The sequence below is a fragment of the Acomys russatus genome, chromosome 9 (assembly GCF_903995435.1).
Source record: "Acomys russatus chromosome 9, mAcoRus1.1, whole genome shotgun sequence".
Lineage (NCBI taxonomy): Eukaryota > Metazoa > Chordata > Mammalia > Rodentia > Muridae > Acomys > Acomys russatus.
Window position 1 is genome coordinate 54,079,269 of NC_067145.1, and position 17,017 is coordinate 54,096,285.

At 40.9% G+C, this 17,017-nt stretch overlaps 1 protein-coding gene across 2 annotated transcripts in view; it reads left to right on the forward strand.

Moving 5' to 3' along the window:
- Window positions 1–17,017, forward strand: part of Usp6nl (USP6 N-terminal like) — a 126,103-nt gene that overhangs the window by 62,406 nt on the left and 46,680 nt on the right. For both annotated transcript variants that reach the window (XM_051151356.1, XM_051151357.1), the window contains 2 exons: window positions 11,130–11,197; window positions 14,959–15,041. In XM_051151356.1, the coding sequence (XP_051007313.1) occupies window positions 11,130–11,197; window positions 14,959–15,041 (151 nt within the window). The remainder of the gene's footprint in view (window positions 1–11,129; window positions 11,198–14,958; window positions 15,042–17,017) is intronic.

Below are 17,017 nucleotides of genomic sequence, written 5' to 3' on the forward strand. Positions count from 1 at the left end.
CTAGAGGAATGTGAAATATATATCCTCCCAAAGAGCTACATGTTTCCATATATATATATTTGGAAACATGTAGCTCTTTGGGAGGATACCCGGTTGTTTCTGGGGACTTTAGGATTTATTTTTTTATTTTATTAAAATTTTTTACATATACATTATATTATTACACATATATATAATAAACTACCTATAGCAATAAGAACCATGACACAATCAAGGATTATATAAATGTTACAGTCTTAGTGTCTTGGCTATTAGCATTTGACAGCCTTGAAGAAAATATCTTTCCTATCTTGGTGCATCGAGAATTCTGAATGTAAATCAGTATCTATCATATCTCGTCATTATCAACTTAAAACATCTATCTAGACCTAAAAACATCTTAACCCCTAAACAACTAAGCTTAATTGTAAAACTAAACTATCTGATCTTCAACTCCATCAGAGACTTGAGAAGGAATAAAATTGATTACCTGAGTATACAGGGAGTGCAGGTTAGTAGCTTTCTAAATGAGAAGATGACAGAGACAGTTTGCTACCTGAATAGTCACCCAAAACTCACTATAATGTTGGACCATCATCTTCAGCCTTCTGGCCCAGTATTCTGACAGACATATTTGTGAGGCAGAAACTATTGAAGACTTGTTTACCCTGTCTTGGCAGAGTTTGGTCGTCAACTCTGCCTGCATCCAAGCTTGTCCTTTTTAGGCAGAATTCGGTCTGTGGTAGAAATGAGGACATTTTCCCCAGTGGCTGTTTGCCACATTTGAAGCCATCTCCATAAGGAGGTTCTTTGATGCTCATCATCCTCTTTGAGGTAGGATGGGTGATGCCAGGAGTTAACCTGTCTCATTGCCAGTGAATCTTTAAAATAATAAAAACATTTTAAAATACCATAGTCTGCACGTCTCTGAGATTTTTGAAGACCTTATCTAACTGTTTTACAATATCTTTATATAAAATCATATCTGTCTGTTGCGCCTAAGATCTATATTATTGTGATAAAATAGAGTAGTAATTTGATATGACCATGATTTAATCAACTAACAATTGACTTGTATAACTTATTTATCCTAAACAGCCTGCAATAGCACTTTCAAAGTATTGGAAGTAAACCTTGTATTATAATTGAGTTATATGGGTACAGTACCACGCATTAGAGTAGAAATAGATATGATGTGAAGAATAATGTTACATTTGAATTCTATCCCACTGTATCTAAAATTAAACTTATTTCGCATCTATATACAAAATTCTATACCAGTGAATTAAAAATAACCTTGTGAGTGACAATTGAGGCATTAAGTTGAGGAGTGGATTCATTAATCTACTTTTTGTTCTATCTTCCCCATATATTTCTATATTCCCCCTTCTTTTCTTTTCAACCCCCATCTCCAAACCTAAGAATGAAAGATAAAGGAAAAGAGAGACATCCCTGAGTCCAACCCTGTTTTCTCTCTAAGACCAATAATAGCTTGTAACCAACTTTGAAAATAAGCCTCTATAGCCCAAGAAAGCAACCAGAAACCCACCCGACCTCCCTTAAGGGAAACGCGGCATCGTTCTCTTACGGTCCCTTCTGACTGATGAATAATGCCTTTGTAGAGGGGGAAAAAGAAAAAATATTGGGGAAATGGTTAAACAAGCTAGGAATAACATTTGTGGTCCAGTTTCTAAATGTTGAGAAATTCCAGGCTTGACTAGAGTCCTGTGTGGGACAGTCTGAAATGCAGGACCAACTGGGATTGGAAGATTTCTTCAAAGACATCCTGGGAGCTGTCCTGTTCTGATGAGGAACAGCAACTGAAGCGCTTGGTGCTGGAACATGAAGGATGCAGGATGTCAGTGTCCAGCATGCTGAGAGGAATGAATCCTGTCAGGTCTGATCAGTGTCAGTGTCCGGCTTGTTTGTTCTGGGAAGCAGCAGCACTGGTGTTTTGTAGCTCTCAGATTGGTCTTCAGGTCGCTGTGCCAGCCTGGTTGTCCTGCTGATCGGAAGCGGTGTGCGATCGGTGCTGCCACTTTGGAACTCCGACTGTAGGGTTTTTGACACTGTCTTTTCGTATGTCCAGCATTCTCTGGCATTCTTACCCCTCCATGATTACTTGTGCTATTTTTATAATTGTAACTTTGATTACAATCTTTTGTTGTTGTTCCAAAGTGAACATGAGCGAGACAGGGTCAAAAGTCAAGTGATTTTTTTTTTTTTTTAAAGATTAACATGTGAGTTGAGAAAGAAAGAGGTAAGAGTTTCTTCCTAAGGTTGCACAGTTTTGGAGACATTTGTGTAGTGTGCAGCTAGGAGTTTAGCGGTATAGGAGTGGGGCTGCATCGATGTGCGTGACATGGCAGTGAAGGGGCGTGACAGCAGGACACATTGGGCCAGTGACGGCTTCTTAGAGGACCGCCTGCTTGCTGGTGCCCTGGTGGAGGGAGACCTGGATGCTGTTTCAGATAAGCCATCTGGGTGGTATGTATGTGTAGGTACCCATATTCATTTCATTTTGCACTGAGCCACCAATCAAAGTTGGTCACCATCAGGGTCTTTTGTCTTGGTTTGTTTTCAGCTGCACTGTGATTGTAACCTATTTAGTTTTACTTGAGCAGTCGGCTTTGGATTTAGAGCCCAGGAACGTGAATGCTGCCATCTTAAACACAGGGTGACCACATTAAGATCTCAGCATTTAAACATTTAAAAATAGCTTTTAAGATTTATTCATTTTTGTTTTATGAGTATTATTGTATTATGTATGTGTGTGTGTGTTCCTCATGTGTGTGCCTGCAGAGACCAGTAGAGGGCGTTTAATCCCCTGGAACTGCAGTTATGTTAGGTTGTAATCTACTGTGTTCATGGCTGGGAACTGAAGCCAAGTCCACTGCAAGGGCAGCAAGTGTTCTTAACTGTTGAGCCATTTCTCCTGCCCCGCCCTCCATCTATTTTTGATGTAGCTTGGTTCATGATCCAATCAGAAAGCAATCATAAGTAACTAAAACCATTATGTACAGGCATCGCTGATTTTGGTAGAAAGATAAGATGGACTCAAGGAGGTCTCAGGATAAGCAAAACAGGTTATTTGCATTGTTTGGGGGGGCATTATATTGAATTGAAAAATCAAAGTTCTCAGGAACTGAAACACATAGCAACTGCAGGCCAGGCCGTACTCTTCCCCTTAGGCTGTGAGGTCTCTGATGGTGATTCTACTCTGCTTTGGATTTTGGAAGATGCCCCCACCCCGACCCCCACCCACCTCCGCAGCCACTCCGCTCTGCTTACTAGTAGCTTCCACCTTGCCTTTCGTCATCACCCATTGATTCATTCTTGAGTTCTCCCAGTTCACATTCCCAAAGGAGGACTGGTTGACTAAATTATATGAATCCATTAAAATTCTTAACAGCTGTGAAAAGGTTAGACAGTTTCACCAGTGTACTGGAGCCAGCCTGCACTCTGCCTTCAGTGGTACCACGTTGGTAGCTTGGCCACCATAGAGGCACAGTTTGCAACATGGAAATTAGCATCTGCGTGAGCCAAAGTGCTTCTTCCTCTTCCCTTTTGTTGGTTGCCAAGCCCATAGGAACCCAACCTGGTGGGCTCATAGGTTGTAGATCTGTACCACCACCAAGGTGTATTGGTAGGTAAAAAAGAGTCAAGTGTCACATTTCTTAAGGATGCTTCTGATTTATTTTAACAGAAAAGAGAACATAAAATGTCCGGCACTGGCAGAGGGGATGGGGGTGGTAATGACCCTGCAGTGAAGATCTCTTGCTGCTCTTCCAGAACATCCATGTTGGGCAGGTCACAACCATAGCTCCAGCTCCAGGGCATCGGACACTGTCTTTGGCCCCTGTGGACATGTGTTCACTCATACAAACACGCATACATAAGTAATAATACAATATGTATGTGTATAAAACATGCATATTGTATACTATAGGGAAAGTTTTGATATTGTTAGTTGCTTGTAGGAAGAGGGCTTCAGTTTTGAGTGGGTTGTGTATGTGTGCACATCAAAGTTTACTTTGGATGCCTACAATGTGTTCTGAATATTATTAGGCTACACAATTTTGTATAATTACAATAATGGCATCTTCTCAGATAATGTGGTGAAGTATGTAGAGGAAATATCCTAATCCTGCAGGTGTCAAGGTCATATGAGTTGACCTCATGCCATTAGGGTCAATGCTATCTCTCTTTGTATTTTTCGTCATATATTGACCGTACCCTTTTGTAGTATTTGCCTGTTTGGAGGGCTCTCGTAGTCTCTCACTTTCTTCACAACATCGCACTGATGGTACGCAAGATAACTTGGGTGTGATGCACCATGGAAGTGTCTTGTAGTCCCCATTCTTACGTAGACAGGTTGCTCTGTGGCATAGGGAAATGTCTGTTATCTCTTGTGATTTCTTGGATCCTGGGTTTCCTTCTGTTTTTCTTTCTGTAGAAAGAGACTTAATCTATACTTGTTTTAAAAGGTAAGGAATATTTTGTTTAGGATTTTAAAAACCAATGTCAAGGTTATCACCATGGGAAGAGAATCTAGATTTAGCTCAATTCCAAATACAGTAAGAATTTATTTATATTAACTAATATGTGATGGGGATGGGGCAGTGTCAGTGGCTAGAAAATGACTAAGAGACAAATACAACAGGATTCTTCCTGAAGGCAGGCCAGGATGGTCAGCTATCTAGGTGAAGGATTTGCACCAAACTGAGTTTGCAGGATTCTTGCTACAGTTGGGCTAGAGGGCCTGAAACCGGATGAAGACTAGGACCAAGGTTCAAAGGTTCATGGAACAAGAAGTTCAAAGTCTTGACTACAGTTTGACAGAGACAGTGCTTTTGTTATTTTGTTTTGTATTGTTTTTCTGTAGTGTACCTTCAAATTGCTTTTCAAAGAAGCATTATAGAGGTCGCAAACTTTGAAGATTTGTATATTTATGTGGCTGAAACAAACAAATTGTCACATGGCTTAAACAATGCAGATTTATTCTCTCATAGTTCTAGAAATCAGAAACCCAAAATCCATTTTCTGGGTCAGTAAGCTTGATTCCTTCTGGAGTTGCAGGGGAGATAGGTAGGTGTCCTTTCGTCCCCTTTGGGGGATGGCTGCTCTCCAGCTTCTTGTGCAGCTGTGGTTAGACTCCTCAGCATCCCTAAGTTAATCACATGTGCAGACCCACAGATCAGGAATTAGGCTGTGAACATCAGTTGTTTGGTGGGAAAACATTCTTCAACTTATCTCATCTTATAATTTTGTAATGTCTAAAAACATATTTATTTTTCTCATTTGTGGCTTAAACTTCCAAGTTCATGGTATTCTTTCTCAGGACTTTGAAAATTGTGCCTGATTATCTTCTAGCTGATGCCAGTCTAATTCACTTTTCTTAGGGTGTGACTTGACTTTTTCCTTTTTCCCCCCTCTGTGTTTCTCAGGTCCTTTGTTGTTGGTTATTATCCCTGCCCTAAGTGGAGCTTTAACTTAATTCATGACTATCTAGTTTCAGGGCACTTACTGTTCCTAGGCACACACAAAAAGTATCAGGACTGTTAACTTATGCAGAATGTTTTCCAAATTATAGATCCCTGTGCATTTAAATGATCAATAATAAGGGAAAATGGATGAAAGAGAATAAAATTTTCATAACAAGTATGGGGTTTATTAAAAATGTTTAAGACCCGGCCTAGCAAGATGGCTCAGTAGGTAAAGAGGATTGCCCGCATCCAGGTCCAGCTGATGACCTAAGTTCAGTCCCTGGAACTCACATGATGGAAGAAGAGAACCAACTCCTACAAGTTGTCCTCTGGCCTCCACACTTGTGCTGCTGCTGCAGTATATGTTTCCCTTCCCCCCAAAAGTATAATGAACTTTAATTTCTGTTTCAAAGTTCGCAGGAGTACTACCTTAGTATGTATTTATAGTATGAATCAGGGCCTTGCCTTCTCACATTAAAAATTATGCTAAGATATAAAATGTGTGCGTGCGCGTGTTCCATGACAGCTTCTGTTGAAAGTACTAAGAATGCAGCTAATTTGAAGTGTAACAGTGGTATGTGAGTTCACTTGTGTAGAGCCCCTGTTTGCCTTGAGATGGAATGTTGGGTGTAGGCTGTTGTGGCTCCTAGTTGGGATTCGGCCTGAAAGACGTGTTTTTCCTCTCAACAAATATCATCTTTGTTTGAGTGTCCAGAGTCCATGTAACCACAGCAAGGCCTTCTCCCATTCCGAAAAGGAAAGAATGCACCTCAAGCTTCTTGTGCTTGTTTCACAGTGTAAGAGCCACACCCGTCTTTTGTTTCTGTTGCTGCAGAGTGTATGAGGTACCACCTGACACTCTTCACATAGTAATGAGACCTTGGAGTAGATGAGTGTTCTGTGAAGACTGAAACAGCGGTCAGCCTCCAAGGCCAGCCTGGTTGTCTAAGGAAGGGAAAAGTGCTTTTAAAGCTGATGTTGTTACATGCTCCTAAGTATTCACACTGACAGCAGACTGAGATTGAGCTGGCGATTCAGAAGTGTTATAATGTGTGTTTTTAAAGAACGTAGTTCAAGGGGATACTTATTCTTAAAAGATTAGGGGGATTTAAATGATTCAGACATCATAGTGTCAAATTTTTAAAGTGCTTCTGGAAAAACTACAGTTATCATTTTCTTCCATAATTTTGTACCTAGAGATAGTTTCCCATATACTTGAATATTAAACTAATATATTAGAAAGGTAAGGGGGCTGTTTAAAATAGTCATTTCTCATATTTCTCCACATGGTTTTATTTTTAAGGATAGGGAGTTTTTCTTTACGTATATTCTTAAAAAGCCACATTGAATTGTACTTAATCATACCATAAAGTCATAGTGTAAATAATATGATAACACCATGTTTGAGTTGTTTTTTACTGCTGTCATGTGGCATGAAGCAGTCGCACAGGTGTCACTGTAGCTGCCCAAACGTCTGCATCCTTGTACAGACACTCGGTGCCTAGTGTTGTTTTTTGTGATCAAAGTTCTGAGGTAGATTATTCTCACAATGAAAACTTCAAGCAATCTAGTATATACCATAAGTTTATCTACCAATGCAGGAGAACAGAAAGCACAATTTAAGTATATTGTCTATGCTGTAGGTCCATGCAGTGTGAATTTGCAAATGTCAGCAAATTCGGCAGTAGAGAAACCAGTTTTTCCTCCAGTCTCTTAAGAGAAGCATATTTGGCTATAATGTATAAAGTTAGTTGAGACTTTAATCTACTTTCTTTCTAGAATACATTTATTAATGTTAATAAATTTTTCCCCAGAGAGACACACAAGGGTAGGGCATTTATAGGGGAATTCTTAAAACTTACTTATTTGTCTACTTATTACTTATTTAAAACTTACTATTTATTTGCTGCTTTGATCATGTTAAATAAAGTACAAGATTATTCTCTCAAGATTCAGTTTCATTTAATTCCAGAATGATCACCATTAGACACTTGAGTTTTCCTTGTTGAGTTCTTTAGCCTGACAGTGATCTGAGTAAAGGTTCCTAAAGAGTGGCTTGTCCACGTTTTCTTGTATTATTGATTTCAGTCCCCACCCACAGTGCTTCCCGTTCTTTCTTTTACATTTAAAACTTTTCCTTCTCGTGTCAGAACTGTGTTTGCACTCCTAGGACTGGTAGTGCAATAAAGGTGTGCTGTAAAAGATGCCTGAGGAAAGTGTTCATCTCTCGATGTGGAAGGAAGAGTTTAGCAGCACTGATAGCATCCTGGAGCTTAGTAGGTCATCGGCTTTCCTAGCTTGAGTTTAATTTCTGTGCACTCACTTTCTTCCTCCTCCGTGGAGCTATGACTATAGTGTTTCAAGGCTGGACGTCAGAGGGGAAACAGGATGATGGATGGTGCGTGGATGCTTATCTCAGACTTCTGTTTGTATGAGTTTAATATAGACTTCTGACAAAGAACTAGTATGCTTACTTACTGTGGACACGGCACTGAAAGAGTGCTTGTTAACATATGTACTCTGAGAAATGTGAACGAAACATTTGTTTTCCTGATGAAAAGGACTTTAACCAAATCTACCAGTACCTAGTTCCTATTTTGCTCTGTGTGTGTGTGTGTGTGTGTGTGTGTGTGTGTGTGTGTTACTATTATGACTAACTTGTACTTTTTTACTGATTTAAATCCTTAGAGGTAGAATGTTGGGTAAAAGGCTGTGTTTCTCTCTTTGTAAGATTTCCAACACATACTATCCAGTTACTTTCCAGAAAGCTGTTGTACATTTGTATATTTAGTTTTTATGCCCTGAACTGCAAATGACCTCAGGCTTTTGTCAGTATGATCAGTACTTGTTTTGTTGTTGAGTCTAAGTGAATGCAAAGTGATTATCGTTTTACGACCTTTTCTAAAAAAAAAATTTATATATGTAATTTTTGAGCTGATTCCCCCCCGCCATCCCCCACTCCCGTTCTAGTTTTTTGTTGTAAGCTTAGATTTAGATTTTCATTTATGTGTCTGAGTGTTTTGTCTGCGTGCATGTAAGTGCATTATGACGTCCTGATGCCTGAGGAGGCCGAAGGAAGAGGGTTGGATCCCTAGGAACTGAAGTTATAGATGGTTTTGAGCAAGCATGTTCATGCTGGGAACTGAGCCCATCATGGGTTCAGTTGTTGCAGAGCCACAAGTGCTCCTAAGCTCTGGGCCATCACTCTAACCTCATGGACTTAGATTTTCTTTTCCTTAGAGCTGTGCATCAGTGTCATGATGCATCAGCGTGTAATACTTGCTTTGGAAGCAGTTGGCTTGCACGCTGCATCTTCAGTTGGAATAACCACTCTGAATTGCCTTGACTGATTTTGTTCTGTTTACTTCCGTGTGCTAGGGTAACACGCCATACATACATAATACTGCTTCCTACTTCCTCAGTTTTAAAGCATTGTTTTTCTACTCTGGTGAGTGAGGGTTTGGTTCACTGCCCTGCCCTCGCCTCTGCCACACCCAGCCCTGTGGATCCTCTAACTCCCCTCCTACCTCTATCAATGTGAGAAGGTTCCCCTGATAAACAACTTCAAAGGAGCATTTATTTTGGCTTGGTGTTTTGCATCTCAGTCTCTGGTTGGCTGGCTCCACTGTCATGGCCTTGCGACAAGGTAGAGCATCATGATTGAAGTATATGTTGAAGCAGAGAAAGAGCAAGTAAAAGGGTCCTGGGACAAGATAGGCCCTTCAAGAGCATGCCTAGTGACCTGTTTCCTTCAAGTAGGCCGCACCTCCTAAAATCCCATTCAGCTGTGAACTCATCAGTGCAGTAATCCTTGGGAGAGGTTAATGCCCTCATGATCCACTCACATCTCAGTGTGTGCTCAGCTAGGAACCAAGCTCTCACACTTCTCTGAAGGACAATTCCTAACCAAGCTAATGCTAGGCCTTTAAGGGAGAAGTTTCAAGAGTCCCTAAATTGTCATAGCAATAGGATTGTAGGGAAAAGTGGATATGTGTATTCTTTCTGTCATCTTTTTTTGTGTGTGTTTTGAATCATTTTTATGAAGTCGTGGTTAAAGTTGTCAGCTGTACAGTCAGGACTGTCTGGTTTTGATTTTGAGCTTTGCCTTTTACTAGCTTTGTGTCATTGAGCCATCTGTTTGATATTGCTAGGCCTCATGTGTGATTGGTTATGACTGGTGCAGGGCTAATGATGGGACTTGTCCGACAGTGCTGTGAGAATTTGTGGCAAGGCCTGTTAAAGAGCTCAGTGCAGTGTGTGCACGCTATAGCTGGTGTGGTGCTGTGATTTCTCGTCCCTGATATTTGCCTGTCCTTTTTATTTGAATAGTGTTGTCTTTTTCTCCTTGATTGGTAATGCCTTTTACACAATCTCCAATTTGTCCTTTATTTTTATTATGGTCCTTGGAATGTCTGTCTGTCTGTCACCTATCTATCTATCTATCTATCTATCTATCTATCTATCTATCTCAGTTTGAGGCACTGTTTCTTAGTTCAGATTTACTTTGTTTGTTTGTGTTTGTTTTTGTTTTTCAAGACAAGGCTTCTCTCTGTAACCCTGACTGCCCTGGAACTCACTCTGTAGACCATGCTGGCCTCAAACTCAGAGATCCACCTGCCTCTGCCTCCTGAGTGCTGGGATTAAAGTCATGCACTGCTGCCACCACCTGGCTGAGATTTCCTGTCGTTTGTGTTAGGTAGACAGACAAGGAAACAAACACCTAGCCAGCATACTCCTCAAGTTGTTCTGGGTCAGAATGTTTTATCACAGCAACAGAAAGCAAACTAGGACAACTTATACATATTTTATTTTTAAATATAAAATAATGTTTTAAAATACATTTTAATATTTAAAATATTAAAATAATATTTTGTTTCCTTTGGCTTTCAGCATCCTTAATGCTATTCATCCTTTCTCCCTCCCTCTGCCGGTGTATTGCCTTGCCTCTCACTTCCCGGTTCATCTTCCCTTTTCCTTTTGATCTGAAAACTTAAGAACATTCCATTTCAGTTTCCAGGTCCTATGTCTATGAAATTTTAAATTCTAAGTTGATTCTTGAGTGCTATATTAGTTTCTTTCCTTGTCACGGAGGCCAAACACTTGACTTAACAGAAACAGCACGAGGGGAAGCATGTTTATTTTGGCTTATGGTTTCAGGGGAATGGCCCGGAAGGCAGCGTGGTACGATCATGTTGCAGAGCCCTCTCAAATGGTACTAATCCAGAAAGCAGAGAGAAGGGCCAGGCTGAGCTCTGATCAAGGCCTGTCCCTGTGTCCCCGCCCCCACCTGCCAGTCAAGCCTCTGTCCCCAAAGAGCACAACCAGCTCAAGACCAGACAGTCAAACATGAGCATGGGAGGTGTGTGTGTGTGTGTGTGTGTGTTGTGTGTGTGTATGTATGTTCTCCCTGAAACTAAGATCACAACAGGGGCATAGGTTTGTGGTGCAATGAAGTGTTTGCTGTACTAATAAGTTTACACTCTTTGAATTTGTACATAGTAATGAAGTGATAGGTCAGTTGGTGTTCTAAAGCTGCACCTAACTCATCATTTCCATCTTATTACTTTTTCAGGGTAGGCCGTATTGCTTTTATGTTTTATTAGTTTTATGACTAACTTTGTTGTCCTCAGGCTAACAGCCCATCTCAATCTGGTCTCTCCACAGATTCCGACCAGGATGGAGCGCTCAGACTTGCTCAGGAACGAGCTGAAATAGTTGCTAAATATGACAGAGTAAGTATCTATATTTACTCATTGAGTAGGTTTATTTTTTTTTAAATCCATATAAATAGAAAAGGGCTTGCTTTTTTGGAGAGCTGAAATAACAAAGTGTTTGTTCTCTTTGTGAGAACATTGAGTCCAACTCATGTTTCCTTTGATTTCTCTGACTATTCTCCCTTTCCTCCCCCCTCCCGTTCCTCTCCCCTGCTGCCCCCTCCCCACCTTGCTGCTTTCCCACACGTGGCCTTGCTCCCACCTCTGTACCTTTGCACTGGCTGTTTCTTCTTGGAAATCTTGAGGCTTGGATTTTAGAAGAGCACATTGCTCACCTCTCTCACGTCTTCCCTCAGATTGTCCTTTCTCATGTCATCTGCAACTGCTCTGCTCGTCATGTGACCTGCTAGTGCTCTTTATTGTCGCTCAATACCGATTACTCCAGTGTTTTATGTAATTTGTGTGTTATTTGCTATTTCTTCTAGAATATAAACTCTTGGTGGTCTGGAATTTATTTTGTTTGACTTAGTCCTGTAAACTAAATACCTGTAACAATTTTTGACTCATAGCAGCTACTTAATAACTACTTGAGTAAGTGAATATAAAGAAGTATGAATAGTTTCTCTGTGCTCTGTAAATTTACTGTAAATCTCAGATTCTTCTTCTTCTTCTTCTTCTTCTTCTCCTTCTCCTCCTTCTCCTTCTCCTTCTCCTTCTCCTCCTTCTCCTTCTCCTTCTCCTTCTCCTTCTCCTTCTCCTTCTCCTTCTCCTTCTCCTTCTTCTTCTTCTTCTTCTTCTTCTTCTTCTTCTTCTTCTTCTTCTTCTCCTTCTCCTTCTTTGGTTTTTTGAGACAGGGTTTCTCTGTGTAGCCTTGGCTGTCCTGGACTCGCTTTGTAGACCAGGCTGGCCTTGAACTCACAGTGATCCACCTGCCTCTGCCTCTCTGAGTACTGGGATTACAAGTGTGCACCATTGAGCCTGGCTAAATATTATATTTTTGTATTTATGTTTCATATAAATTTAATTTTAGCTAGTATTTTACTCATATGTCATAATAATATTTCACTTTCTAATATATTTTTGATAATTCTTTGAGAATTTCATACATGTATACAATTTTTTGATTATATCCATTCCTATTTCTCCTCCTAACTCCTCCCAGATTCACTCTGCACCTCTTATTCCTGCTCCCAACTAACTTTGTTTGCTTTCCCACCAAGTCCAGTTTGTGCTGCCCATATGCACACGGACGTGCAGCCACAGTAGAACATGCCCACCTTACCAGGGATCTCACTGCTAAAGGAAACTGGCTCCTCCTCTCCCAGCCACCATCATCTGTCAGTCGCTCCCTCCTCCATGCTGGAGTGCTGACTGGCTGGGTAGCATGCAAGCAGCCACAGCTGCCATGAGCTCCTGAGCACATTGGTTCTGGTTACACCCAGAAGACACTGTTTTACCCTGTTCCTCCTTGACCTCTGGCTCTCACAGCCTTTTGGTCCCAACTTCCACAGTGTTCATGAGCCTTGGAGGAGAAGAGGTTTAATATAGACAGCCCATTCATGGTAGAGCACGCCTCACTTTTCCCTTGCATTTGAATGACCAATAGTGAGTTTCTGTGTTAATAGCTGTCTAATACACAAAGAAGCCTCTCTGATGAGAACTGAAAGCTGCACTCATCTGCGGGCATAGAGATGTACATTTACAAGGCAGTTTGATACTGTGTCCATTTACTAAAGTAGTAGTAGGTTCACCCCTGGGGCGTGTGAGCCCCCAGCTGTGGATGCTCAGTTAGATTCACTTAACCAGGCATGCACGTCCTCTGTGAAGTGGGCCTGAAATCCAATGAGAAAGTAATTGATTACCCTTGATTTGGTTAGCTTTAGTGGTCACCTTGACACAGTCCAGAGTTAACTGAGAGGAGCCTTAGTTGAGGAATTGTATAGCATGGTCTGTGAGCATGTCTCTGAGGGACTGCTTGAGTGTTAATTGATGTAGGAGGGTCCATCCTGCTGTGGGTGTACCGTTCCTCAGGTGGTAGTCCTAGGCTATATACGCCACAAAGCCAGTCAGCAAGCAGCTTTCGTGATTCCCACCTTGAGCTCCTGCCCTCTCAAACTCAATGATGGATTGTGTCCTGGAGATGTAAGCCAGGACTTCCCCCCAATGCCCGTGCCACTAGTGCACTCATGGGCATATCCGCTAGTTGGTCATTACAGTAACTTACAGGATCACAGCCGGGTCAGCCTGCTGGTGACTCTTCTTCCCCAGTAGCCTGCATAGCACCTCCCAAGTCTAAGAAAGCTAGCCAGCAGGGAGGGGTTTATAAAACAGCAGCTTTCTTTATGGCCCTTACAAACATCCTGAGTACTGGTTGTTCCCTCCTCTCTGTTTTAACCCCTTTTCCCCTTTCCCACCTAAACTTCCCTCCCCATTTCCCGCTTTCTCCCTTTGTATCACCTTAGCACGGGAAATTTCTTGGTTTTGATGTGAAAGATTGTCAATACTTTGTAATCAACAGTTTGTCTTCTTATTTATTTCTTCTTTAATGGTCATAGCATTTATTGGCTGGTACCGTGTTCTACAGCTGCATGACTTGAATATAGTTATGCACCTCTTTTTTTAAAAAAATTTTTGTGAGAATAATAGGAACATAAGACTAGAAAGAGACACCTGGCCTATGCCCTTCCATAGGGAAGCACACAGGCTGTATTCAAGCAGTCACGTTCCCAGAGTTCCCATGAAAAGCCAGATAGCTTCGTTAGCTGCATCGCTAAGGTAAAATGAGCAAGTAGCACCATCTGCGCACACCTGCAGTCCCCCCTCGCCGACAACCCAGCCGTTCACCCATATGTAGTTAGCCTAAGTTAGGACCTGGGAAAAAATTTTAAAAGTAACACAGAAATGGTTTCTGACAGTCTTGCCCATAAGATGTTCATAGTCTACTCGAAGGAAAATGTAGGAGCAGACATGATAAAATACACGCAGATGGAAGTGTCCACAAATCTAAAATTGGAAGTGTTGTTGACACACTGCATTTAGGTGTCCTAAACTCATCAGTGTTAGCCCATTGGTGGTACCCTGAGTGCTGAGGAGAGAATTGTGGGCACACTAACAGCTAAGGTAACCTATGAAATAGCCAAAATAAAAAGAGTCTGAGGGAGGGCATGAAGAGAGCTGCGAGGGATCAGCAGGAGACCATGCTATGTAAGTGGGGAAGGCAGAGACCATGAGAGCCAGTGCCAAGTAGTCCTCGCATGTTCAGTACTACAGACTGGAGACTGCTCTCAGGCCTGACAACCCTGTGTAGATCAGGCTGGCCTTGAACTCAGAGAGATCTGCTTGCCTGTGCCTCTCAAGTGCTAGAATTAAATGCATATGCTACCACGCCCAGTTAGAAGTTGGGTTTTTTGGTTTTTTGTTTTTGTTTTTTGCTTTAGCAATGAGAGTAAGTTCATGGCTGGTGTAGTCGGGAAACAGCAATGGAGAGACAAACCATGCATTGTCTTCTCTGAGAAGTTGGCATGAAAGGTCTGTTCTAGATAGTTAGTTTACTTTAAAACTTAAGGTTTGTCATTTTCTCCTGCATTAGCTTTCTTCCCTTGTTGACCTCCCTTAGGACATCTTTTGATGGAGAAGTAGCTCTTGCTGACCCAGTATCTTCTATGGCTAATCCTAGTTGAGGTGGAAGTACCCATGTGTTTGCTGTGTCTCACTGAGAGAACATTACATGGCACTGTGCATTCCTAGTAAGACCCCTCCTGTCGTCGGCTTTGTTTCAGGGACGAGAAGGTGCAGAGATTGAGCCATGGGAGGATGCTGATTATCTTGTTTACAAAGTCACCGACAGATTCGGCTTTTTACAGTAAGTTGGTTTTCAGTTATAAGTTTACCATGGTTGTCTGTTATTAAACTTACTAGATTTTTTTTTCTGAGATTCTAGGAGTGATCTATTATACTTTTTGGTTCCTAGCATTTTTAACTACTACAATTAAAATTGAGTTATGGTTAAGAATATAACCTTTACTGCCTTTTGTGTTTTTTAAAGAGCATAGTAACTGCATAAATTAGTTGTATTAATAATTTAACAGAGTTAAATGAACATACATAACAGTTTATATTTTTAAAACAATTATAAAACATTTAATTTTATGTGGATGAATTTTTAAAGTAACTAGCAATTAGAAAACGAATGTTGCACAACCTAAAAATGAGCAGTGAAAAAAAAAAAAAACCAAATGGATCTTCCTTTATAGTTGGAAATGTAGTCATGATGCTGCATCTCAAAATTAACTCTATTTATTCTGTGTACTATAAAGACTTGAGAGAGGGCTAGACTTCTATAAAGTGATTCAATTAAAGGATTTTGACTTTTAAAAATATCCTGCAAACTGCTATCAGTCTGCTTGTCTAGGTCCTAGTGTCATCTAAATTGTGTGTGTCTTTTAACCTACCAGCATGTTTCTGGTCAGTGAATGATTTTATACTTCATCTAAAGAAAAGAACCAAAATTACCTTATACATGTATGTTGAGGCTTTGAAGAGATCAAATGTGGTACTATATCATAAAGCTCTTTATGCTTAGACACGGTGCCTATCTGAAACTTCCTCCTGGATAGTTGTACTCCAAAGACTTTGAAGGTCACCAGAGGACAGAGCAGAGGTCATGGATTAAATCTCTGTTCTCTACTCCTTGCCTTTGTTATTTTCATTTCTTCATCCTTTTTTCCCTTCCACCTTCCTTCCTTCCTTCCTCCTTTCCTTCCTTCCTTCCACTCCTCTGCTTCTCGCTCCTCTTCGTCATCATCAAACAACTGTGAGGGGAAGCCATTGTACATTTGTGCTAGTCAAGTGCGGAACTGGGCTGTGAGTTGAATTTTGAAGGACACTTTGAGCATCAAGATGCATAAGCTCAGGAGGTTGCAGATTTGCGCATTAGAATCAGTTGGAAAAAAGATTTCTGGATTCTGTACTAGATTTTGATTCAGAAGATGGCATGTGTCCCACCCGTGTAATAATGCAGTTTTAAGAATTAGAGTGTAGGCCAAATAGCATGAAGTGCACACCAAAACCTGCACCTTCCAAAGGGTGTATTAGTTAGTCAGTTCCTTCTTGTCCCTTGAAACAGACGTAAGCCTTACCATCAAGTTATTGCCCAAGATCCTAACTTGTGTTTGTCAGTTAAAAAGTTGTAGTTTTTTTTAAAAAAAGTTTGGGCTGAGGTCCAGTTGCCTGTAGTGAGGGGAAAAGTCAGTTGATAACTTACCTTGCTATTAGTTAATGCTCATTGAGCACTTCCTATATGCCAAGCAGTGCTCCAAGCATTTGCTCCTTCAAAACATCTTTGGTGTAGATGCTTTTTGGTTTTTAGATGGTGAACATGTAGTTCCGAGAGCTCAAGTAAGTTTGTTGACTGTGTGTCAGCTCGGATGGGGGTCTAGGGTAGGCCTTACTTGAGAGCCACATTCTGAATTGCTATTACTGCTTTTTTTTTTTTTTTTTTTTTTTTTTTTTTTTTTTTTTTTACTGCCGTCTTTGTTTTAATGAGAGAATTATCCAGACTGAAATGGCTTTTCTGTCAATGTACATGCTAATATAGCACAGGTGACCATGTCTTTGAAAAATGAAACTGATTGGTACTAGTTCTCATGATGTCACACTCAGTTTTTAAAATCTGCTTTCTGTTGGAGTCCCAAAACAGAAGCACTAATGAAAATGCGACAGAGAAGTGGGTTCCAGTGTGCTGCTCGGCTTTATTAGCTGAGCTTTGTTACAGTGCCTACTCTTAGTAAAGCTCTTTCCACAGTTTACTGCTGGGAGCTTTTGTTGCTTGCCATGGTA